General features: G+C 51.0%; 2 protein-coding genes across 6 annotated transcripts in view; both read left to right on the forward strand.

The window, feature by feature from the left end:
• Positions 1 to 23,939, forward strand: part of MAPT (microtubule associated protein tau) — a 133,528-nt gene that overhangs the window by 103,301 nt on the left and 6,288 nt on the right. For 3 of the 5 annotated variants that reach the window (XM_008965223.5, XM_014341976.5, XM_008965217.5), the window contains 3 exons: positions 12,100 to 12,192; positions 16,065 to 16,146; positions 20,511 to 20,623. In XM_008965223.5, the coding sequence (XP_008963471.1) occupies positions 12,100 to 12,192; positions 16,065 to 16,146; positions 20,511 to 20,623 (288 nt within the window). The remainder of the gene's footprint in view (positions 1 to 12,099; positions 12,193 to 16,064; positions 16,147 to 20,510; positions 20,624 to 23,939) is intronic. The other 2 variants (XM_008965235.5, XM_008965232.5) reach the window with 1 other exon arrangement.
• Positions 974 to 12,093, forward strand: STH (saitohin). Its single transcript, XM_034941618.3, has one exon. The coding sequence runs from the start codon at positions 1,116 to 1,118 to the stop codon at positions 1,500 to 1,502; it is 387 nt and encodes a 128-aa protein (XP_034797509.1). The 5' UTR covers positions 974 to 1,115; the 3' UTR covers positions 1,503 to 12,093.

Below are 23,939 nucleotides of genomic sequence, written 5' to 3' on the forward strand. Positions count from 1 at the left end.
TGGGCCTGAGCCTGGGGCATGTGGACGGAGGGTGGCCACCAGTGCACATGGGCACCTTGCCTCAAACCCTGCCACCTCCCCCCACCCAGGATCCCCCCTGCCCCCGAACAAGCTTGTGAGTGCAGTGTCACATCCCGTCGGGATGGAAATGGATGGTCGGGTTAAAAGGGACGCATGTGTAGACCCTGCCTCTGTGCATCAAGCCTCTTTTGAGAGTCCCTGCGTGCCAGGCGGTGCACAGAGGTGGAGAAGACTCAGCTGTGCCCCAGAGCACCTCCTCTCATCGAGGAAAGGACAGACAGTGGCTCCCCTGTGGCTGTGGGGACAAGGGCAGAGCTCCCTGGAACACAGGAGGGAGGGAAGGAAGAGAGCATCTCAGAATCTCCCTCCTGATGGCAAACGATCCGGGTTAAATTAAGGTCCGGCCTTTCCCTGCTCAGGCATGTGGAGCTTGTAGTGGAAGAGGCTCTCTGGACCCTCATCCACCACAATGGCCTGGTTAGAGACCTTGGGGAAATAACTCACAGGTGACCCGGGGCCTCTGTCCTGTACCGCAGCTGAGGGAAACTGTCCTGCGCTTCCACTGGGGACAATGCGCTCCCTCGTCTCCAGACTTTCCAGTCCTCATTCGGTTCTCGAAAGTCGCCTCCAGAAGCCCCATCTTGGGACCACCGTGACCTTCATTCTCCAGGGTGCCTGGCCTTGGTGCTGCCCAAGACCCCAGAGGGGCCCTCACTGGCCTTGCCTGCCTTTTCTCCCATTGCCCACCCATGCACCCCCATCCTGCTCCAGCACCCAGACTGCCATCCAGGATCTCCTCAAGTCACATAACAAGCAGCACCCACAAGGTGCTCCCTTCCCCCTAGCCTGAATCTGCTGCTCCCCGTCTGGGGTTCCCTGCCCATGCACCTCTGGGGGCCCCTGGGTTCTGCCATGCCCTGCCCTGTGTCCCATGGTGGGGAATGTCCTTCTCTCTTTATCTCTTCCCTTCCCTTAAATCCAAGTTCAGTTGCCATCTCCTCCAGGAAGTCTTCCTGGATTCCCCTCTCTCTTCTTAAAGCCCCTGTAAACTCTGACCACACTGAGCATGTGTCTGCTGCTCCCTAGTCTGGGCCATGAGTGAGGGTGGAGGCCGAGTCTCACGCATTTTTGCAGCCCCCACAAGACTGTGCAGGTGGCCGGCCCTCATTGAATGCGGGGTTAATTTAACTCAGCCTCTGTGTGAGTGGATGATTCAGGTTGCCAGAGACAGAACCCTCAGCTTAGCATGGGAAGTAGCTTCCCTATTGACCCTGAGTTCATCTGAGGTTGGCTTGGAAGGTGTGGGCACCATTTGGCCCAGTTCTTACAGCTCTGAAGAGAGCAGCAGGAATGGGGCTGAGCAGGGAAGACAACTTTCCATTGAAGGCCCCTTTCAGGGCCAGAACTGTCCCTCCCACCCTGCAGCTGCCCTGCCTCTGCCCATGAGGGGTGAGAGTCAGGCGACCTCATGCCAAGTGTAGAAAGGGGCAGACGGGGCCCCAGGTTATGACGTCACCACGCTGGGTGGAGGCAGCACGTCCAAATCTACTAAAGGGTTAAAGGAGAAAGGGTGACTTGACTTTTCTTGAGATATTTTGGGGGACGAAGTGTGGAAAAGTGGCAGAGGACACAGTCACAGCCTCCCTTAAATGCCAGGAAAGCCTAGAAAAATTGTCTGAAACTAAACCTCAGCCATAACAAAGACCAACACATGAATCTCCAGGAAAAAAGAAAAAGAAAAATGTCATACAGGGTCCATGCACAAGAGCCTTTAAAATGACCCGCTGAAGGGTGTCAGGCCTCCTCCTCCTGGACTGGCCTGAAGGCTCCACGAGCTTTTGCTGAGACCTTTGGGTCCCTGTGGCCTCATGTAGTACCCAGTATGCAGTAAGTGCTCAATAAATGTTTGGCTACAAAAGAGGCAAAGCTGGCGGAGTCTGAAGAATCCCTCAACCGTGCCGGAACAGATGCTCACACCGAAGGGAAAAGAGCAGGAGCCAAGTCACGTTTGGGAACCTGCAGAGGCTGAAAACTGCCCCAGATTGCTGCAAATCACTGGGGGAAAAACGGAAAACGTCTGTTTTCCCCTTTGTGCTTTTCTCTGTTTTCTTCTTTGTGCTTTTCTCTGTTTTCAGGATTTGCTACAGTGAACATATATTGCTTTGGGGCCCCAAATGGAATTATTTTGAAAGGAAAATGCAGATAATCAGGTGGCCGCACTGGAGCACCAGCTGGGTAGGGGTAGAGATTGCAGGGAAGGAGGAGGAGCTGGGTGGGGTGCCAGGCAGGAAGAGCCCGTAGGCCCCGCCGATCTTGTGGGAGTCGTGGGTGGCAGTGTTCCCTCCAGACTAAAAGGGAGCACCTGGCGGGAAGAGGGAATTCTTTTAAACATCATTCCAGTGCCCGAGCCTCCTGGACCTGTTGTCATCTTGAGGTGGGCCTCCCCTGGGTGACTCTAGTGTGCAGCCTGGCTGAGATTCAGTGGCCCTGGGTTCTTACTGCTGACACCTACCCTCAACCTCAACCACTGCGGCCTCCTGTGCACCCTGATCCAGTGACTCATTTTCCACTTTCAGTCCCAGCTCTATCCCTATTTGCAGTTTCCAAGTGCCTGGCTCCTCAGTCAGCTCAGACCCAGCCAGGCCAGCCCCTGGTTCCCACATCCCCTTTGCCAAGCTCATCCCCGCCCTGTTTGGCCTGCGGGAGTGGGAGTGTGTCCAGACACAGAGACAAAGGACCAGCTTTTAAAACATTTTGTTGGGGCCAGGTGTGGTGGCTCACACCTAATCCCAACACTTGGGGAGGCCAAGGCAGAAGGATCACTTGAGTCCAGGAGTTCAAGACCAGCCTGGGCAACATAGGGAGACCCTGTCTCTACAATTTTTTTTTTTAATTAGCTGGGCCTGTTGGCACTCTCCTGTAGTTCCAGCTACTCCAGAGGCTGAGGTGGGAGGACTGCTTGAGCCTGGGAGGTCAGGGCTGCAATGAGCCATGTTCACACCACTGAACGCCAGCCTGGGCGAGACCCTGTATCAAAAAAGTAAAGTAAAATGAATCCTGTACATTATATTAAGGTGCCCCAAATTGTACTTAGAAGGATTTCCTAGTTTTAAATACTTTTGTTATTTAAAAAATTAAATGACTGCAGCATATAAATTAGGTTCTTAATGGAGGGGAAAAAGAGTACAAGAAAAGAAATAAGAATCTAGAAACAAAGATAAGAGCAGAAATAAACCAGAAAACACAACCTTGCACTCCTAACTTAAAAAAAAAAAAGAAGAAAACACAACCAGTAAAACAACATATAACAGCATTAAAAGCTGGCTCCTGGCTGGGCGCGGTGGCACATGCCTGTAATCCCAACACTTTGGGAGGCCGATGCTGGAGGATCACTTGAGACCAAGAGTTCAAGGTTGCAGTGAGCTATGATCATACCACTACACCCTAGCCTGGGCAACACAGTGAGACTGAGACTCTATTAAAAAAAAAAATGCTGGTTCCTTCCTTATTTCATTCCTTTATTCATTCATTCAGACAACATTTATGGAGCACTTCTGAGCACCAGGCTCTGTGCTAAGAGCTTTTGCCCCCAGGGTCCAGGCCAGGGGACAGGGGCAGGTGAGCAGAGAAACAGGGCCAGTCACAGCAGCAGGAGGAATGTAGGATGGAGAGCTTGGCCAGGCAAGGACATGCAGGGGGAGCAGCCTGCACAAGTCAGCAAGCCAGAGAAGACAGGCAGACCCTTGTTTGGGACCTGTTCAATGGCCTTTGAAAGGACAGCCCCCACCCGGAGTGCTGGGTGCAGGAGCTGAAGGAGGATAGTGGAACACTGCAACGTGGAGCTCTTCAGAGCAAAAGCAAAATAAACAACTGGAGGCAGCTGGGGCAGCAGAGGGTGTGTGTTCAGCACTAAGGGGTGTGAAGCTTGAGCGCTAGGAAAGTTCACACTGGCAGAAGAGAGGTTGGGGCAGCTGCAAGCCGCTGGACATCACCCGACAGGACAGAGGGTGGTGGACGGTGGCCCCGAAGAGAGGCTCAGTTCAGCTGGCAGTGGCCGTGGGAGTGCTGAAGCAGGCAGGCTGTCGGCATCTGCTGGGGACGGTTAAGCAGGGGTGAGGGCCCAGCCTCAGCAGCCCTTCTTGGGGGGTCGCTGGGAAACATAGAGGAGAGCTGAAGAAGCAGGGAGTCCCAGGGTCCATGCAGGGCGAGAGAGAAGTTGCTCATGTGGGGCCCAGGCTGCAGGATCAGGAGAACTGGGGACCCTGTGACTGCCAGCAGGGAGAAGGGGGTGTGCAGGATCATGGCCAGGGAAGGGCCCAGGGGCCCAAGCATGGGGGTGCCTGGTTGGCTCTGAGAAGATGGAGCTAAAGTCACTTTCTCGGAGGATGTCCAGGCCAATAGTTGGGATGTGAAGACCTGAAGCAGCACAGAGCCTGGAAGCCCAGGATGGACAGAAACCTACCTGAGCAGTGGGGCTTTGAAAGCCTTGCAGCGGGGGGGGGGGGGGGGGGGGGGGGGGCGTGCAATATTCAAGATGGCCACAAGATGGCAATAGAATGCTGTAACTTTCTTGGTTCTGGGCCGCAGCCTGGGTGGCTGCTTCCTTCCCTGTGTGTATTGATTTGTTTCTCTTTTTTGAGACAGGGTCTTGCTGGGTTGCCCAGGCTGGAGTGCAGTGGTGCGATCATAGCTCACTGCAGCCTTGAAGTCCTGAGCTCAAGAGATCCTTCCACCTCAGCCTCCTGAGTAGTTGGGACCACAGGCTTGCACCACAGTGCCCAGCTAATTTCTTATATTTTTTGTAGAGATGGGGTTTCACTGTGTTGCCCAGGATGGTCTTGAACTCCTGGGCTCAAGTGATCCTCCTGCCTCAGCCTCCCAAATTGCTGGGATTACAGGTGTGAGCCACCATGCCCGACCTTCTCTTTTTAAGGGCGTGTGTGTGTGTGTGTGTGTGTGTGGGCGCACTCTCGTCTTCACCTTCCCCCAGCCTTGCTCTATCTCTACCCAGTCACCTCTGCCCATCTCTCCGATCTGTTTCTCTCTCCTTTTACCCCTCTTTCCTCCCTCCTCATAAACCACTGACCATTATAGAGAACTGAGTATTCTAAAAATACATTTTATTTATTTATTTTGAGACAGAGTCTCACTCTGTCACCCAGGCTGGAGTGCAGTGGTGCAATCTCGGCTCACTGCAACCTCCGCCTCCCAGGTTGAAGCAACTCTCCTGCCTCAGCCTCCCTAGTAGCTGGGATTACAAGCACACACCACCATGCCTAGCAAATTTTTATATTTTTAGTAGAGGAGGGGTGTCACCATGTTTGCCAAGCTGGTCTCAAACTCCTGGCCTCAGGTGATCTGCCTACCTTGGTCTCCCAAAGTGCTGGGATTACAGGTGTGAGCCACCACACCTGCCCTTAAAAATACATTATATTTAATAGCAAAGCCCCAGTTGTCGCTTTAAAAAGCATCTATGTAGAACATTTATGTGGAATAAATACAGTGAATTTGTACGTGGAATCGTTTGCCTCTCCTCGATCAGGGCCAGGGATGCAGGTGAGCTTGGGCTGAGATGTCAGACCCCACAGTAAGTGGGGGGCAGAGCCAGGCTGGGACCCTCCTCTAGGACAGCTCTGTAACTCTGAGACCCTCCAGGCATCTTTTCCTGTACCTCAGTGCTTCTGAAAAATCTTGTGTAAATCAAATCATTTTAAAGGAGCTTGGGTTCATCACTGTTTAAAGGACAGTGTAAATAATTCTGAAGGTGACTCTACCCTGTTATTTGATCTCTTCTTTGGCCAGCTGACTTAACAGGACATAGACAGGTTTTCCTGTGTCAGTTCCTAAGCTGATCACCTTGGACTTGAAGAGGAGGCTTGTGTGGGCATCCAGTGCCCACCCCGGGTTAAACTCCCAGCAGAGTATTGCACTGGGCCTGCTGAGCCTGGTGAGGCAAAGCGCAGCACAGCGAGCACCAGGCAGTGCTGGAGACAGGCCAAGCCTGGGCCAGCCTGGGAGCCAACTGTGAGGCACGGACGGGGCTGTGGGGCTGTGGGGCTGCAGGCTTGGGGCCAGGGAGGGAGGGCTGGGCTCTTTGGAACAGCCTTGAGAGAACTGAACCCAAACAAAACCAGATCAAGGTCTAGTGAGAGCTTAGGGCTGCTTTGGGTGCTCCAGGAAATTGATTAAACCAAGTGGACACACACCCCCAGCCCCACCTCACCACAGCCTCTCCTTCAGGGTCAAACTCTGACCACAGACATTTCTCCCCTGACTAGGAGTTCCCTGGATCAAAATTGGGAGCTTGCAACACATCGTTCTCTCCCTTGAAGGTTTTTGTCAGTGTCTATCCAGAGCTGAAGTGTAATATATATGTTACTGTAGCTGAGAAATTAAATTTCAGGATTCTGATTTCATAATGACAAGCATTCCTCTTTTCTCTCCCTTCTGTAAATCTAAGATTCTATAAACGGTGTTGACTTAATGTGACAATTGGCAGTAGTTCAGGTCTGCTTTGTAAATACCCTTGTGTCTATTGTAAAATCTCACAAAGGCTTGTTGCCTTTTTTGTGGGGTTAGAACAAGAAAAAGCCACATGGAAAAAAAATTTCTTTTTTGTTTTTTTGTTTGCTTGTTTTTTTTAGACAGAGTTTCGCTCTGTCGCCCAGGCTGGAGTGCAGTGGTGCGATCTCCGCCCACTGCAAGCTCCACCTCCCGGGTTCATGCTATTCTCCTGTCTCAGCCTCCCAAGTAGCTGGGACTACAGGTGCCCGCCACCACACCTGGCTAATTTTTTTGTATTTTTAGTAGAGACGGGGTTTCACCGTGTTAGCCAGGATGGTCTCAATCTCCTGACCTCGTCATCTGCCTGCCTCGGCCTCCCAAAGTGCTGAGATTACAGGCGTGAGCCACCGCGCCCGGCCAGAAAAAAACATTTCTAAGTATGTGGCAGATACTGAGTTATTGCTTAATGTCCTTTGATTCATTCGTTTAATTTCTTTTATGGATTAGTACAGAAAACAAAGTTCTCTCCCTTGAAAAACTGGTAAGTTTTCTTTGTCAGATAAGGAGAGTTACATAACCCATGACATTTCCCTTTTTGCCTCGGCTTCCAGGAAGCTCAAAGTTAAATGTAATGATCACTCTTGTAATTATCAGTGTTGATGCCCTTCCCTTCTTCTAATGCTACTCTTTACATTTTCCTGCTTTATTATTGTGTGTGTTTTCTAATTCTAAGCTGTTCCCACTCCTTTCTGAAAGCAGGCAAATCTTCTAAGCCTTATCCACTGAAAAGTTATGAATAAAAAATGATCGTCAAGCCTACAGGTGCTGAGGCTATTCCAGAGGCTGAGGCCAGAGGACCACTTGAGCCCAGGAATTTGAGACCTGGGCTGGGCAGCATAGCAAGACTCTATCTCCATTAAAACTATTTTTTTATTTAAAAAATAATCCGCAAAGAAGGAGTTTATGTGGGATTCCTTAAAATCGGAGGGTGGCATGAATTGATTCAAAGACTTGTGCAGAGGGCAACAGTGACTCCTTGAGAAGCAGTATGAGAAAGCCTGTCCCACCTCCTTCCGCAGCTCCAGCCTGGGCTGAGGCACTGTCACAGTGTCTCCTTGCTGGCAGGAGAGAATTTCAACATTCATCAAAAAGTAGTATTGTTTTTATTAGGTTTATGAGGCTGTAGCCTTGAGGACAGCCCAGGACAATTTTGTTGTCACATAGATAGCCTGTGGCTACAAACTCTGAAATCTAGATTCTTCTGTGGTTGCTTCTGACCTGAGAAAGTTGCGGAACCTCAGTGAGCCTCACATGGCCTCCTTGTCCTTAATGTGGGGACAGTGGGCAAGAAAGGTGATGTGGCACTAGAGATTTATCCATCTCTAAAGGAGGAGTGGATTGTACATTGAAACACCAGAGAAGGAATTACAAAGGAAGAATTTGAGTATCTAAAAATGTAGGTCAGGCGCTCCTGTGTTGATTGCAGGGCTATTCACAATAGCCAAGATTTGGAAGCAACCCAAGTGTCCATCAACAGACAAATGGATAAAGAAAATGTGGTGCATATACACAATGGAATACTATTCAGCCATGAAAAAGAATGAGAATCTGTCATTTGAAACAACATGGATGGAACTGGAGGACATTATGTTAAGTGAAATAAGCCAGACAGAAGGACAGACTTCACATGTTCTCACACATTTGTGGGAGCTAAAAATTAAACTCATGGAGATAGAGAGTAGAAGGATGGTTACCAGAGGCTGAGGAGGGTGGAGGGGAGTAGGGAGAAAGTAGGGATGGTTAATGGGTACAAAAACGTAGTTAGCATGAATAGATCTAGTATTGGATAGCACAGCAGGGTGACGACAGTCAACAGTAATTTATAGTACATTTAAAAACAACTAAAAGAGTGTGATTGTACTGGCTAACATGGTGAAACCCCGTCTCTACTAAAAATACAAAAATTAGCTGGGCATGGTGGCTCACGCCTGTAATCCCAGCACTTTGGGAGGCCAAGGCAGGCCGATCACGAGGTCAGGAGATCGAGACCATCCTGGCTAACATGGTGAAACCCTGTCTCTACTACAAATACAAAAAAAAGAATAAATTAGCCGGGCATGGTGGTGGGCGTCTGTAGTCCCAGCTACTCGGGAGGCTGAGGCAGGAGAATGGCATGAACCCGGGAGGCGGAGCTTGCAGTGAGCCGAGATCGCGCCACTGCACTCCAGCCTGGGCGACAAGGCAAGATTCTATCTCAAAAAAATAAAAATAAAATAAAATAAAATAATAAAATAAAATAAAATAAAATAAATAAAATAAAATGTATAATTGGAATGTTTATAACACAAGAAATGATAAATGCTTGAGGTGATAGATACCCCATTCACCGTGACATGATTATTGCACAATGTATGTCTGTATCTAAATATCTCATGTACCCCACAAGTATATACACCTACTATGTACCCATATAAATTTAAAATTAAAAAATTATAAAACAAAAATAAATAAGTAAATTAAAATGTAGGCTGGACACCGTGGTTCATGCCTGTAATCCCAGTGCTTTGTGAGGCTGAGGTGAGAGAATCACTTGAGCCCAGGAGTTTGAGACCGGCCTGGGTGACATAGCGAGACCCCATCATCACAAAGAATTTTTAAAAATTAGCTGGGCGTGGTAGCACATACCGGTAGTTCCAGCTACTTGGGAGACCGAGGCAGGAGGATTGCTTGAGCCCAGGAGTTTAAGGCTGCAGTGAGCTACGATGGCGCCACTGCATTCCAGCCTGGGTGACAGAGTGAGACCTTGTCTCTATTTTAAAAATAATAAAAAGAATAAATAAAAATAAATTAAAATGTAAATATGTGCATGTTAGAAAAAATACACCCATCAGCAAAAAGGGGGTAAAGGAGCGATTTCAGTCATAATTGGAGAGATGCAGAATAAGCCAGCAATGCAGTTTCTTTTATTTTGGTCAAAAAAAATAAGCAAAACAATGTTGTAAACACCCAGTGCTGGCAGCAATGTGGTGAGGCTGGCTCTCTCACCAGGGCTCACAGGGAAAACTCATGCAACCCTTTTAGAAAGCCATGTGGAGAGTTGTACCGAGAGGTTTTAGAATATTTATAACTTTGACCCAGAAATTCTATTCTAGGACTCTGTGTTATGAAAATAACCCATCATATGGAAAAAGCTCCTTTCAGAAAGAGGTTCATGGGAGGCTGTTTGTATTTTTTTTTCTTTGCATCAAATCCAGCTCCTGCAGGACTGTTTGTATTATTGAAGTACAAAGTGGAATCAATACAAATGTTGGATAGCAGGGGAACAATATTCACAAAATGGAATGGGACATATTATTAAACATAGTGCTTCTGATGACGGTAGACCATAGACAATGCTTAGGATATGATATCACTTCTTTTGTTGTTTTTTGTATTTTGAGACGAAGTCTCATTCTGTCACCCAGGCTGGAGTTCAGTGGCGCCATCTCAGCTCACTGCAACCTCCATCTCCCGGGTTCAAGCTATTCTCCTTCCTCAACCTCCCGAGTAGCTGGGTTGCGCACCACCATGCCTGGCTAACTTTTGTATTTTTAGTACAGACGGGGTTTCACCACGTTGGCCAGGCTGCTCTTGAACTCCTGACGTCAGGTGATCCACCAGCCTTGACCTCCCAAAGTGCTAGGATTACAGGAGCCGCTGCATCCAGCCTAGGATATGATATCACTTCTTAGAGCAAGATACAAAATTGCATGTGCACAATAATTCTACCAAGTATAGGTATACAGGGGTAGTTATATATAAATGAGACTTCAAGGAAATACAACAAAATGCAATCGTGATTGTGTTAGGGTGGTAAGAAAATGGTTTTTGCTTTGATGAGCTCTGTTTTTTAAAATCGTTATATTTTCTAATAAAAATACATAGTCTTTTGAAGGAACATAAAAGATTATGAAGAAATGAGTTAGATATTGATTCCTATTGAAGATTCAGACAAGTAAAATTAAGGGGAAAAAAAACGGGATGAACCAGAAGTCAGGCTGGATCAACCCCAGACCCGACAGCCCAGGCTGATGGGGCCTCCAGGGCAGTGGTTTCCACCCAGCATTCTCAAAAGAGCCACTGAGGTCTCGGTGCCATTTTCAAGATTTCGGAAGCGGCCTGGGCACGGCTGGTCCTTCACTGGGATCACCACTTGGCAATTATTTACACCTGAGACGAATAAAAACCAGAGTGCTGAGATTACAGGCATGGCGGCTCACGCTTGTAGTCCCAGCACTTTGGGAAGCCTAGGTGGGCTGATTGCTTGAGCCCAGGAGTTTCAAACTATCCTGGACAACATAGCATGACCTCGTCTCTACAAAAAATACAAAAAATTTGCCAGGTGTGGTGGCATGTGCCTGTGGTCCCAGCTACTTGGGAGGCTGAAGTAGGAGAATCCCCTGAGCCCTGGGAAGTCAAGGCTGCACTGAGCCGTGATGGTGTCACTGCACTCCAGCCTGGGTGACAAAGTGAGACCCTATCTCACAAAGAAAAAAAAACAAAACAAAAAACCCAAAGCACACTGTTTCCACTGTTTCCAGAGTTCCTGAGGGGAAAGGTCACCGGGTGAGGAAGACATTCTCACTGATCTGGCAGAGAAAATGTCCAGTTTTTCCAACTCCCTAAACCATGGTTTTCTATTTCATAGTTCTTAGGCAAATTGGTAAAAATCATTTCTCATCAAAACGCTGATATTTTCACACCTCCCTGGTGTCTGCAGAAAGAACCTTCCAGAAATGCAGTCGTGGGAGACCCATCCAGGCCACCCCTGCTTATGGAAGAGCTGAGAAAAAGCCCCACGGGAGCATTTGCTTAGCTTCCGTTACGCACCTAGTGGCATTGTGGGTGGGAGAGGGCTGGTGGGTGGATGGAAGGAGAAGGCACAGCCCCCCCTTGCAGGGACAGAGCCCTCGTACAGAAGGGACACCCCACATTTGTCTTCCCCACAAAGCGGCCTGTGTCCTGCCTACGGGGTCAGGGCTTCTCAAACCTGGCTGTGTGTCAGAATCACCAGGGGAACTTTTCAAAACTAGAGAGACTGAAGCCAGACTCCTAGATTCTAATTCTAGGTCAGGGCTAGGGTCTGAGATTGTAAAAATCCACAGGTGATTCTGATGCCCGGCAGGCTTGAGAACAGCCGCAGGGAGTTCTCTGGGAATGTGCCGGTGGGTCTAGCCAGGTGTGAGTGGAGATGCCGGGGAACTTCCTATTACTCACTCGTCAGTGTGGCCGAACACATTTTTCACTTGACCTCAGGCTGGTGAACGCTCCCCTCTGGGGTTCAGGCCTCACGATGCCATCCTTTTGTGAAGTGAGGACCTGCAATCCCAGCTTCGTAAAGCCCGCTGGAAATCACTCACACTTCTGGGATGCCTTCAGAGCAGCCCTCTGTCCCTTCAGCTCCCCTGGGGTGTGACTCGACCTCCCGTCACTCCCCAGACTGCCTCTGCCAAGTCCGAAAGTGGAGGCGTCCTTGCGAGCAAGCAGGCGGGTCCAGGGTGGCGTGTCACTCATCCTTTTTTCTGGCTACCAAAGGTGCAGATAATTAATAAGAAGCTGGATCTTAGCAACGTCCAGTCCAAGTGTGGCTCAAAGGATAATATCAAACACGTCCCGGGAGGCGGCAGTGTGAGTACCTTCACACGTCCCATGCGCCGTGCTGTGGCTTGAATTATTAGGAAGTGGTGTGAGTGCGTACACTTGCGAGACACTGCATAGAATAAATCCTTCTTGGGCTCTCAGGATCTGGCTGCGACCTCTGGGTGAATGTAGCCCGGCTCCCCACATTCCCCCACATGGTCCACTGTTGCCAGAAGCCCCTTCCTCATATTCTAGGAGGGGGTGTCCCAGCATTTCTGGGTCCCCCAGCCTGCGCAGGCTGTGTGGACAGAATAGGGCAGATGACGGACCCTCTCTCCGGACCCTGCCTGGGAAGCTAAGAATACCCATCAAAGTCTCCTTCCACTCATGCCCAGCCCTGTCCCCAGGAGCCCCATGCCCATTGGAAGTTGGGCTGAAGGTGGTGGCACCTGAGACTGGGCTGCCGCCTCCTCCCCCGACACCTGGGCAGGTTGACGTTGAGTGGCTCCACTGTGGACAGGTGACCCGTTTGTTCTGATGAGTGGACACCAAGGTCTTATTGTCCTGCTCAGCTGCTGCTCCTACACGTTCAAGGCAGGAGCCGATTCCTAAGCCTCCAGCTTATGCTTAGCCTGCGCCACCCTCTGGCAGAGACTCCAGATGCAAAGAGCCAAACCAAAGTGCGACAGGTCCCTCTGCCCAGCGTTGAGGTGTGGCAGAGAAATGCTGCTTTTGGCCCTTTTAGATTTGGCTGCCTCTGGCCAGGAGTGGTGGCTCGTGCCTGTAATTCCAGCACTTTGGGAGACTAAGGCGGGAGGTTCGCTTGAGCCCAGGAGTTCAAGACGAGCCTGGGCAACAATAAGACCCCTGTGTCTACAAAAAAAATTAAAATTAGCCAGGTGTGGTGGCACGCACCTGTAGTCCCAGCTACTTGGGAGGCTGAGGTGGGAGGATTGCCTGAGTCCGGGAGGCGGAAGTTGCAAGGAGCCGTGATCGCGCCACTGCACTTCAACCTAGGCAACAGAGTGAGACTTTGTCTCAAAAAACAATAATATAATAATTTTAAAATAAATAGATTTGGCTTCCTCTAAATGTCCCTGGGGACTCCGTGCGTCTTCTGTGGAGTGTCTCCGTGAGATTCGGGACTCAGATCCTCAAGTGCAACTGACCCACCCGATAAGCTGAGGCTTCATCATCCCCTGGCCGGTCTGTGTCCACTGGGCACCCGAGGCTCCTCTCCCACCAGCTCTCTTGGTCAGCTGAAAGCAAACTGTTAACACCCTGGGGAGCTGGACGTATGAGACCCTTGGGGTGGGAGGCGTTGATTTTTGAGAGCAATCACCTGGCCCTGGCTGGCAGTACCAGGACACTGCTGTGGCTCCGGGGCGGGCTGTCTCCAGAAAATGCCTGGCCTGAGGCAGCCACCCGCATCCAGCCCAGAGGGTTTATTCTTGCAATGTGCTGCTGCTTCCTGCCCTGAGCACCTGGATCCCGGCTTCTGCCCTGAGGCCCCTTGAGTCCCACAGGTAGCAAGCGCTTGCCCTGCGGCTGCTGCATGGGGCTAACTAACGCTTCCTCACCAGTGTCTGCTAAGTGTCTCCTCTGTCTCCCACACCCTGCTCTCCTGTCCCCCCAGTTTGTCTGCTGTGAGGGGACAGAAGAGGTGTGTGCCGCCCCCACCCCTGCCCGGGCCCTTGTTCCTGGGATTGCTGTTTTCAGCTGTTTGAGCTTTGATCCTGGTTCTCTGGCTTCCTCAAAGTGAGCTCGGCCAGAGGAGGAAGGCCATGTGCTTTCTGGTTGAAGTCAAGTCTGGTGCCCTGGTGGAGGCTGTGCTGCTGAGGCGGAGCTGGGGAGAGAGTGCACACGGGCTGCGTGGCCAACCCCTCTGGGTAGCTGATGCCCAAAGACGCTGCAGTGCCCAGGACATCTGGGACCTACCTGGGGCCCGCCCGTGTGTCCTGCGCTGTGCTCATCTGTGGGCTAGCCTGTGACCCACGCTGTGCTTGTCTGCGGGCTAGCCTGTGACCCCCGCTGTGCTTGTCTGCGGGCTAGCCTGTGTCCCGCGCTCTGCTTGTCTGCGGTCTAGCCTGTGACCTGGCAGAGAGCCACCAGATGTCCCGGGCTGAGCACCGCCCTCTGAGCACCTTCACAGGAAGCCCTTCTCCTGGTGAGAAGAGATGCCAGCCCCTGGCATCTGGGGGCACTGGATCCCTGGCCTGAGCCCTAGCCTCTCCCCAGCCTGGGGGCCCCTTCCCAGCAGGCTGGCCCTGCTCCTTCTCTACCTGGGACCCTTCTGCCTCCTGGCTGGACCCTGGAAGCTCTGCAGGGCCTGCTGTCCCCCTCCCTGGCCTCCAGGTATCCTGACCACCGGCCCTGGCTCCCACTGCCATCCACTCCTCTCCTTTCTGGCCGTTCCCTGGTCCCTGTCCCAGCCCCCCTCCCGCTCTCACGAGTTACCTCACCCAGGCCAGAGGGAAGAGGGAAGGAGGCCCTGGTCATACCAGCACGTCCTCCCACCTCCCTCGGCCCTGGTCCACCCCCTCGGTGCCGGCCTCAGAGCACAGCTCTCTCCAAGCCAGGCCACGCGCCATCCATCCTCCCTGTCCCCCAACGTCCTTGCCACAGATCATGTCCGCCCTGACACACATGGGCCTCAGCCATCTCTGCCCCAGTTAACTCCCCATCCATAAAGAGCACATGCCAGCTGACACCAAAATAATTCGGGATGGTTCCAGTTTAGACCTAAGTGGAAGGAGAAACCACCACCCGCCCTGCACCTTGTTTTTTGGTGACCTTGATAAACCATCTTCAGCCATGAAGCCAGCTGTCTCCCAGGAAGCTCCAGGGCAGGGCTTCCTCGGGAGCTGACTGATAGGTGGGAGGTGGCTGCCCCCTTGCACCCTCAGGTGACCCCACACAAGGCCACTGCTGGAGGCCCTGGGGACTCCAGGAATGTCAGTCAGTGACCCGCCCCCCAGGCCCCACACAGCCATGGCTTCATAGAGGCCTGCCTCCAGGGGACCTGTCTGTCTGCCACTGTGGAGTCCCTACAGCGTGCCCCCCACAGGGGAGCTGGTTCTTTGACTGAGATCAGCTGGCAGCTCAGGGCCATCATTCCCAGAGGGAGCGGTGCCCTGGAGGCCACAGGCCTCCTCATGTGTGTCTGCGTCCGCTCGAGCTTACTGAGACACTAAATCTGTTGGTTTCTGCTGTGCCACCTACCCACCCTGTTGGTGTTGCTTTGTTCCTATTGCTAAAGACAGGAATGTCCAGGACACTGAGTGTGCAGGTGCCTGCTGGTCCTCACGTCCGAGCTGCTGAGCTCCGCTGGGTCCTGCTTACTGATGGTCTTTGCTCTAGTGCTTTCCAGGGTCCGTGGAAGCTTTTCTGGAATAAAGCCCACCCATCGACCCTCACAGCGCCTCCCCTCTTTGAGGCCCAGCAGATACCCCACTCCTGCCTTTCCAGCAAGATTTTTCAGATGCTGTGCATACTCATCATATTGATCACTTTTTTCTTCATGTCTGATTGTGATCTGTCAATTTCATGTCAGGAAAGGGAGTGACATTTTTACACTTAAGCGTTTGCTGAGCAAATGTCTGGGTCTTGCACAATGACAATGGGTCCCTGTTTTTCCCAGAGGCTCTTTTGTTCTGCAGGGATTGAAGACACTCCAATCCCACAGTCCCCAGCTCCCCTGGGGCAGGGTTGGCAGAATTTCGACAACACATTTTTCCACCCTGACTAGGGTGTGCTCCTCATGGCAGCTGGGAACCACTGTCCAATAAGGGCCTGGGCTTACACAGCTGCTTCTCATTGAGTTACACCCTTAATAAAATAATCCCATTTTATCCTTTTTGTCTCTCTGTCTTCCTCTCTCTCTGCCTTTCCTCTTCTCTCTCCTCCTCTCTCATCTCCAGGTGCAAATAGTCTACAAACCAGTTGACCTGAGCAAGGTGACCTCCAAGTGTGGCTCATTAGGCAACATCCATCATAAACCAGGTAGCCCTGTGGAAGGTGAGGGTTGGGACGGGAAGGTGCAGGGGGTGGAGGAGTCCTGGTGAGGCTGGAACTGCTCCAGACTTCAGAAGGGGCTGGAAAGGATATTTTAGGTAGACCTACATCAAGGGAAGTGTTGAGTGTGAAACTTGCGGGAGCCCAGGAGGCGTGGTGGCTCCAGCTCGCTCCTGCCCAGGCCATGCTGCCCTAGACAAGGTGAGGCGGGAGTGAAGTGAAATAAGGCAGGCACAGAAAGAAAGCACATATTCTCGGCCGGGCGCTGTGGCTCACGCCTGTAATTCCAGCACTTTGGGAGGCCAAGGTGGGTGGATCATGAGGTCAGGAGATTGAGACCATCCTGGCTAACACAGTGAAACCCCGTCTCTACTAAAAATACAAAAAATTAGCCGGGCGTGGTGGCGGGTGCCTGTAGTCCCAGCTACTCAGGAGGCTGAGGCAGGAAAATGGCGTGAACCCGGAAGGCGGAGCTTGCAGTGAGCGGAGTGAGCGGAGATCGCGCCACTGCACTCCAGCCTGGGCGACAGAGCGAGACTCCGTCTCAAAAAAAAAAAAAAAGCACATGTTCTTGCTTCTTTGTGGGATCCAGGAGATAGAGAATAGAAGGATGGTTACCAGAGGCTGGGAAGGGTAGTGAGGGGATGGTGGGGGGATGGTCAATGGGTACAAAAAAAATAGAATAAGACCTAGTATTTGATAGTGCAACAGGGTGACTATAGTCAATAATAATTTAATTGTACATTTAAAAATAACTAAAAGATAGCCGGGTGCAGTGGCTTACGTCTGTAATCCCAGCACTTTGGGAGGCTGAGGTGGGCGTTTGAGACCAGCCTGGCCAACATGGTGAAACCCCATCTCTACTAAAAATACAAAAATTAGCCAGGCATGGTGGCGGGCGCCTGTAATCCCAGCTACTCGGGAGGCTGAGGCAGGAGAATCACTTGAACCTGGGAGGCAGAGGTTGCAGTGAGCCGAGATCTTGCCACTGCACTCCAGCCTGGGTGACAGTGAAACTCCGTCTCAAAAATAAAAATAAAAATACGGCTGGGCACGGTGGCTCACGCCTGTAATCCCAGCACTTTGGGAGGCCGAGGCGAGCGGATCACAAGGTCAGGAGATATAGACCATCCTAGCTAACAGGGTGAAACCCGGTCTCTACTAAAAATACAAAAAATTAGCCAGGCGTGGTGGCAGGTGCCTATAGTCCCAGCTACTCACAAGGCTGAGGCAGGAGAATGGCATGAACCTGGGAGGCGGAGCTTGCAGTGAGCCGAGATTGCGCCACTGCACTCCAGCCTGGGCGAGAGAGTGAGACTCCGTCTCAAAACAAAAACAAAAACAAAACAAAAACAAAAAAACACACAACAAAAACCTAAAAGAATATAAATAGATTGTTTGTAACACAAAGGACAAATGTTTGAGGGGATGGATACCCCATTTTCCATGATGTGATTATTATACATTGTGTGTCTGTATCAAAACATCTCATGAGCCCCATAAATATATACACCTATGTACCCACAAAAATTAAGAAAATATATTTTTTAAGGTGAAGAGGGAGGCGAGATGCTGGCCTTAACCCCTAACCCATTGTTCTCCCTGCAAGCTGTCCACAGGGCCTCTCAGACTCGAGGTTCAGCTATATGGATGCATGAGCTTGGTCCCCAGCCAACATGGGAGACACTTCACCATCGGCAGCAGCTACAGCACAGGAACCCTGGGTCACTGCCATGTCCCCTCTGTGACTTTGTTTAAACAGAAAATGATGCTCTGGGCCAGCTGTGGTGGCCCACGCCTATAATCCCAGCACCTTGGGGGGCAGAGGTGGGCAGATTGCCTGAGGTCAGGAGTTGGAGATCAGCCTGGCCAACATGGCGAAACCCCATGTCTACTAAAAATACAAAAACTAGCCAGGCATGGTGGCACATGCCTGTAATCCCAGCTACTTGGGAGGCTGAAGCAGGAGAATCACTTGAACCCAGGAGGCAGAGGCTGAGTGAGCCAAGATCGTGCCAATGCACTCCAGCTTGGGTGAGGGAGTGAGACTCCGTCTCAAAAAAAAAAAAGAAAGAAAAAGAAAAGAAAGTGATGCTACTGGAACCATGCTTACTCCCCTCCCCACCTCACACTGTGTAGAAATCAGTGCTGTCGGCCGAGCGCGGTGGCTCATGCCTATAATCGCAGCGCTTTGGGAGGCCAAGGCAGGCGGATCACGAGGTCAGGAGATCAAGACCATCCTGGCTAACACAGTGAAACCCCGTCTCTACTAAAAATACAAAAAAATTAGCCGGGCATGGTGGCGGGCACCTGTAGTCCCAACTACTTGGGAGGCTGAGGCAGGAGAATGGCATGAACCTGGGAGGCGGAGCTTGCAGTGAGCCAAGATCACGCCACTGCATACCAGCCTGGGTGACAGAGTGAGACTCAGCAGAAAGAAAGAGAAAGAAAGAAAGGAAGGAAGGAAGGAAGGAGGGAGGGAGGGAGGGAGGGAGGGAGGGAAGGAAGGAAGGAGAAAGAAAGAAAGAAAGAAACCAGTGCTGTCTATACTTCTTTCTGCAGTGATGGAAATATTCTGTATCTGTGCTGTCCAGTATAGTAGCCACTAGCTACATGTGGCACTTGAAACATGGCTGGTGCAGTTGAGGAAGAGTGGCTGCCATATCGGACGACACAGCTATAGATTCTGTCACCCCACCCCGAGAGTCCAGAGCGGGGACTTCTGCCTTAGGCCCTATTCAGGGCTGGTTTTTACTTGAACCCTTACTGTGGGAAGAGAAGGCCATGAGAAGTTCAGTCTAGAATGTGACTCCTTATTTTCTGGCTCCCTTGGACACTTTGTGGGATTTAGTCTCCCTGTGGAAAGTATTCCACAAGTGGTGCCACTACCCCAGCTGTGAGAGCAGCTGGGAGCTGCTTTTGTCATCTTTCCCTGGAAAGTCCTGTGGGCTGTCTCTTCCTCATGCCTTGTCCCATGCTTGGGCATGGTGTCAAGCGTCAGGAGGGAGAAAGGGTCCTTATTTATTTATTTAGAGAGGGAGCCTTCTTCTGTTCCCAGGCTGGAGTGCAGTGGTGCGATCTCGGCTCACTGCAACCTCCGCCTCCTGGGTTCAAGTGATTCTCCTGCCTCAGCCTCCTGAGTAGCTGAGATTACAGGCACATGCCAACATGCCTGGCTAATTTTTTTTTTTTTTTTTTTTTTGAGATGGAGTTTTACTCTCGTTGCCCAGGCTGGAGTGTAATGGCACAATCTCGGCTCACTGCAACCTCCACCTCCTGGATTCAAGCAATTCTCCTGTCTCAGCTTCCCAAGTAGCTGGGATTACAGGTGCCCGCCACCATGCTCAGCTAATTTTTGTATTTTTTTTTTAGTAGAGACGAGGTTTCACCATGTTGGTCAGACTGGTCTCAAACTCCTGACCTCAGGTGATCCACCTGCCTCGGCCTCCCAAAGTGCTAGGATTACAGGCATGAGCCACCACGCCCGGCCTGAAAGCGTTCTTATTTAGTGTGCATTTTGACATTCAATTTAATTCCAAGGTCTTGTGGGGTCATGGTTTACAGGATGTTGATATAGAAAAGACTTCACTTAATGGGCCGGGCGCAGTGGCTCATGCCTGTAATCCCAGCACTTTGGGAGGCCGAGGGCAGGCAGATCAGGAGGTCAGGAGATTGAGACCATCCTGGCTAACACAGTGAAACCCCATCTCTACTGAAAATACAAAAAATTAGCCGGGCGTGGTGGCAGGCACCTGTAGTCCCAGCCACTCGGTTGGCTGAGGCAGGAGAATGGCATGAACCCGGGAGGCAGAGCTTGCAGTGAGCAGAGACCACGCCACTGCGCTCCAGCCTGGGCGACAGAGCAAGACTCTGTCTCAAGAAAAAAAAAAAAAAAAAAAAGACTTTACTTACTGGAAGCCAACCAATGTATATTTAGAATAATTTTTCCTGGGCTGAGCTGTCATTTACTTTTGCAGTATCTCAAGAAGAAGAGTTTACAGTGTAAATATTTGATGCACACTTTGATTAGACAGATGAAGCAAACTATTTTCAAGAGCTTTGCAAGGACTTACTTGTATCCAAACACCATTCTAAAGGAGTCTTACCTACTTCTAAAGGCTGGTCTCTACTTGGAACCACTTGCTTGGCCCTGGTTCAAGTCCTGCTGCAAACCTGGAAGTCCTGTCATTGTCTTCTTCCCTCCAGAGCAGTGGCACCCAATCTAATTTTTGCTGTGCCCCAGCAGCCCCTGGCACTTTGCCCTGTAGACTGCAGACCTCTTGTAATGTATGTTAAGTCCACAGAACCACAGAAGATGATGGCAAGATGCTCTTGTGTGTGTTGTGTTCTAGGAGGTGGCCAGGTGGAAGTAAAATCTGAGAAGCTTGACTTCAAGGACAGAGTCCAGTCGAAGATTGGGTCCCTGGACAATATCACCCACGTCCCTGGGGGAGGAAATAAAAAGGTAAAGGGGGTAGGGCGGGTTGGATGCTGCCCTTGGGTATATGGGCATTAATCAAGTTGAGTGGACAAAGGCTGGTCCAGTTCCCAGAGGAGGAAAACAGAGGCTTCTGTGTTGACTGGCTGGATGTGGGCCCTCAGCAGCATCCAGTGGGTCTCCACTGCCTGTCTCAATCACCTGGAGCTTTAGCACGTTTCACACCTGGGCCCCAACCTGGAGAGGCTGACCAATGGGTCTCAGGGGCAGCTCGGTTGCTGGAGTTTTTGTTTTTATTTATTTTTATGTATTTAAGGCAGGGTCTCTGTATTAGTCCATTCTCACACTGCTAATAAAGACATACCCAAGACTGGGTAATTTATAAAGGAAAGAGGTTTAATGGACTCACAGTTCCACATGGCTGGGGAGGCCTCAAAATCATGGCGGAAGGCAAAGGAGAAGCAAAGGCATGTTTTACATGGCGACAGGCAAGAGAGTGTGTGCAGGGGAACTCCCATTTATAAAACCATCAGACCTCAGATTTATTCACTATCATGAGAACAGCATGGGAAAGACCCGCCCCCATGATTCAGTTACCTCCCACTGGGTCCCTCCCATGACACATGGAATTATGGGAGCTACAATTCAAGATGAGATTTGGGTGGGGACACAGCCAAACCATATCAGTCTCCCTCTGTCATCCAGGCTGGAGTGCACTGGCATGATCTCGGCTCACTGCAGCCTCTACCTCCCTGGGTCAGGTGATCTTCCCACCTCAGCCTCCCAGGTAGCTGGAACTACAGGTACCTGCCACTATGCCTGGCTAAATATTTTGTATTTCCTGTGGAGACGAGGTTTTGCCACGTTGCCCAGGCTGGTCTTGAACTCCTGAGGTCAAGCAATATGCCCACCTTGGCCTCCCAAGGTGCTGGGATTACAGGTGTGAGCCACAGTGCTCGGCCTAAGTCACTGCAGTTTTTAAAGCTCCCAGGTGATTCTTCAGTGCAGTCAAAAGTGAGAACTGGTTGGGTGCGGTGGCTCATGCCTGTAATCCCAGCACCTTGGGAGGCCAAGGTGGGCAGATGGCTTGAGGTCAGGAGTTCAAGACCAGCCTGGCCAACATGGTAAAACCCCATCTCTACTAAAAATACAAAAGTTAGCTGGGTGTGGTGGTGCGTGCCTGTAATCCCAGCTACTTGGGAGGCTGAGGCATGAGAATTGCTTGAACCCAGGGGACAGAGGTTGTAGTGAGCCGAGATCGTGCCACTGCACTCTAGCCTGGGCAACAGAGTGAGATTCCATCTCAAAAAAAAAAAAAGCGAGAACCACTGTCCTAGGCCCTGATGTTTGCAGGCAACTAAAAAAGGAAGTGGACATCCCCAGTCAGCTGTGGCGCAGCAAGAACAAGTCATGGGAACATAACCTAATTTTCTAAATGGGTTACTAGGCACTTAGAGCAAAACAATGATGCTGAAATCCTGATTTCAGCAAAGCCTCTGCCTGCCTGTCTTGGAAGTATCCACATGAGGCTGCTGGGGCCTTGGTGCCCCCAGCAGTTTCTAGTCTCTAGGTCTTGCTGTGGGTGTCTGTGCAGTGAGGGTGTGTGTGGCGCTGGGTGAGCTCTGTCTAGGCCTGGCACAGGATGCGGTCTGGTAGCTGCTGCTTCTCTTCTGCAGAAGCGCAGCCAAGCACCCTCTGGGGTTTCAGGCCCACACCCAGCCTGAAGTTCTGGGAGTGGCTCACTTTCCAACCTTCAGGGTCTCCCAGCAGCTGACTGGGGAGTGGTGGAGGGAAAAGGGATTGTATTAGTCCGTTTTCACGCCGCTGATGAAGACATACCCGATACTGGGCAGTCTAAAAGATAGAGGTCTGATGGACTCACAGTTCCACGTGACTGGGGAGGCCTGACAATCATGGTGGAAGGTGAAAGGCTTGTCTCACACGGTGGCAGACAAGAGAAAAGAGCTTGTGCAGGGGAACTCCCCTTTATAAAACCATCAGATCTCGGGAGACTTACTCACTATCATGAGAACAGCACGGGAAAGACCCTCCTCTATGATTCAATTACCTCCCACCAGGTCCCTCCCACAACATGTAGGAATTGTGGGAACTACAATTCAAGATGACATTTGGGTGGGGACACAGCCAAACCATATCAGGGGTGCCCCAGAAAGGGTATAGGATCTGAGACCCAAGTCAGCATGAGAAAGTATGCTTCTCATGGTGGCCCAGTTGGGTGGAAGTGGCAGCCAGGCCGTCTTTCCACCAGGCCACTCAAGTAGCAGCTGAGAGACCCCTGCCCTGGCCAGTCCCCGCCCTCCCCTCTTGCCACTGCATCTGGTTCTGAACAGATGGGCACCCTCATCTTGTATTTGTGATAAATGTCTAACAATGTAGTTTTGTGAGAAGGGTTTGCTGATACAGCCTTGCTGCAGATGCTGCGAACTGTGGCCTGGGGCAGATCTTACCTCCAGACACGCCCTGAGGCAGGGGAGGGCACTGGCCCGTAGCTGGCCGAGAGCTCTCAGGTTGCGCGACTCAGGACACAGGGATACTTTTCAGTGGCTGGGTCGCTATCCAAAGTGAGAAAACAAGGAGGGACCAGGAGGCTGTCCGCCTCAAGAGATGTGGGGGCCAGGTCCAGTTATCTGGGGAAGCAGTAAGCTTCTCTGCTGTTTCTACCCCCCAGGCCTCCCCTGGTCTAAGGCAGGGCCTCCCAGCCTCGGGGCACTTTAAAGATATCTGGGCCTGGCCCCATCCCCACAGTCTGAGTGGGTCTGGATAGGGCCTGGGCATTGGTGATTTCCTGGGTGAAAGGAGGCCCCTCACAGTCTCTGGAAGCTTCTCTGTGTTAGGAAAAGCTCTGGGCTTGACTCTGCTTGGAAAGTCAAGATCCGCAAATCCTCTCAGCCTCAGTTTCTCCTTCAGCAAGATGAAATGGAAATGCTGTACCTACGTCCCGGGGTGGTTGTGAGACCCAAAAAAGACAATGTTCTGGAAGGTTCCTGGTGCGTTGCAGTCCTCTAAGAACCTGAGTTAGAGCCACGCTGAGTCTCAGCTTCTTGGCTCCTTCTGTTTCAAACTCGTCCATGTGATAGCTCAGGAAGGGTAGGCAGGGCCCTGCCCTCTACTCAGAAAACACCATCCTGGTCCTGGGGATCCCCGCAGCATTAGTCCCCTGTTTTCCCAGTGTATTGAGAAAAATTGCTAACAAGCAGTGGGGCACACCACCAGCCTCCTGGGTTCCTTTCAGTTTGGGGATTTTTGGACATTCCCAGGAATGTCTTAAAAAACACTTCAAAAAACATTAACATAAATATTTTTATCAAAGCCTGTATTAAAT

This window comes from Pan paniscus, chromosome 19 (genome assembly GCF_029289425.2).
Source record: "Pan paniscus chromosome 19, NHGRI_mPanPan1-v2.0_pri, whole genome shotgun sequence".
In the NCBI taxonomy this organism is placed as follows: domain Eukaryota; kingdom Metazoa; phylum Chordata; class Mammalia; order Primates; family Hominidae; genus Pan; species Pan paniscus.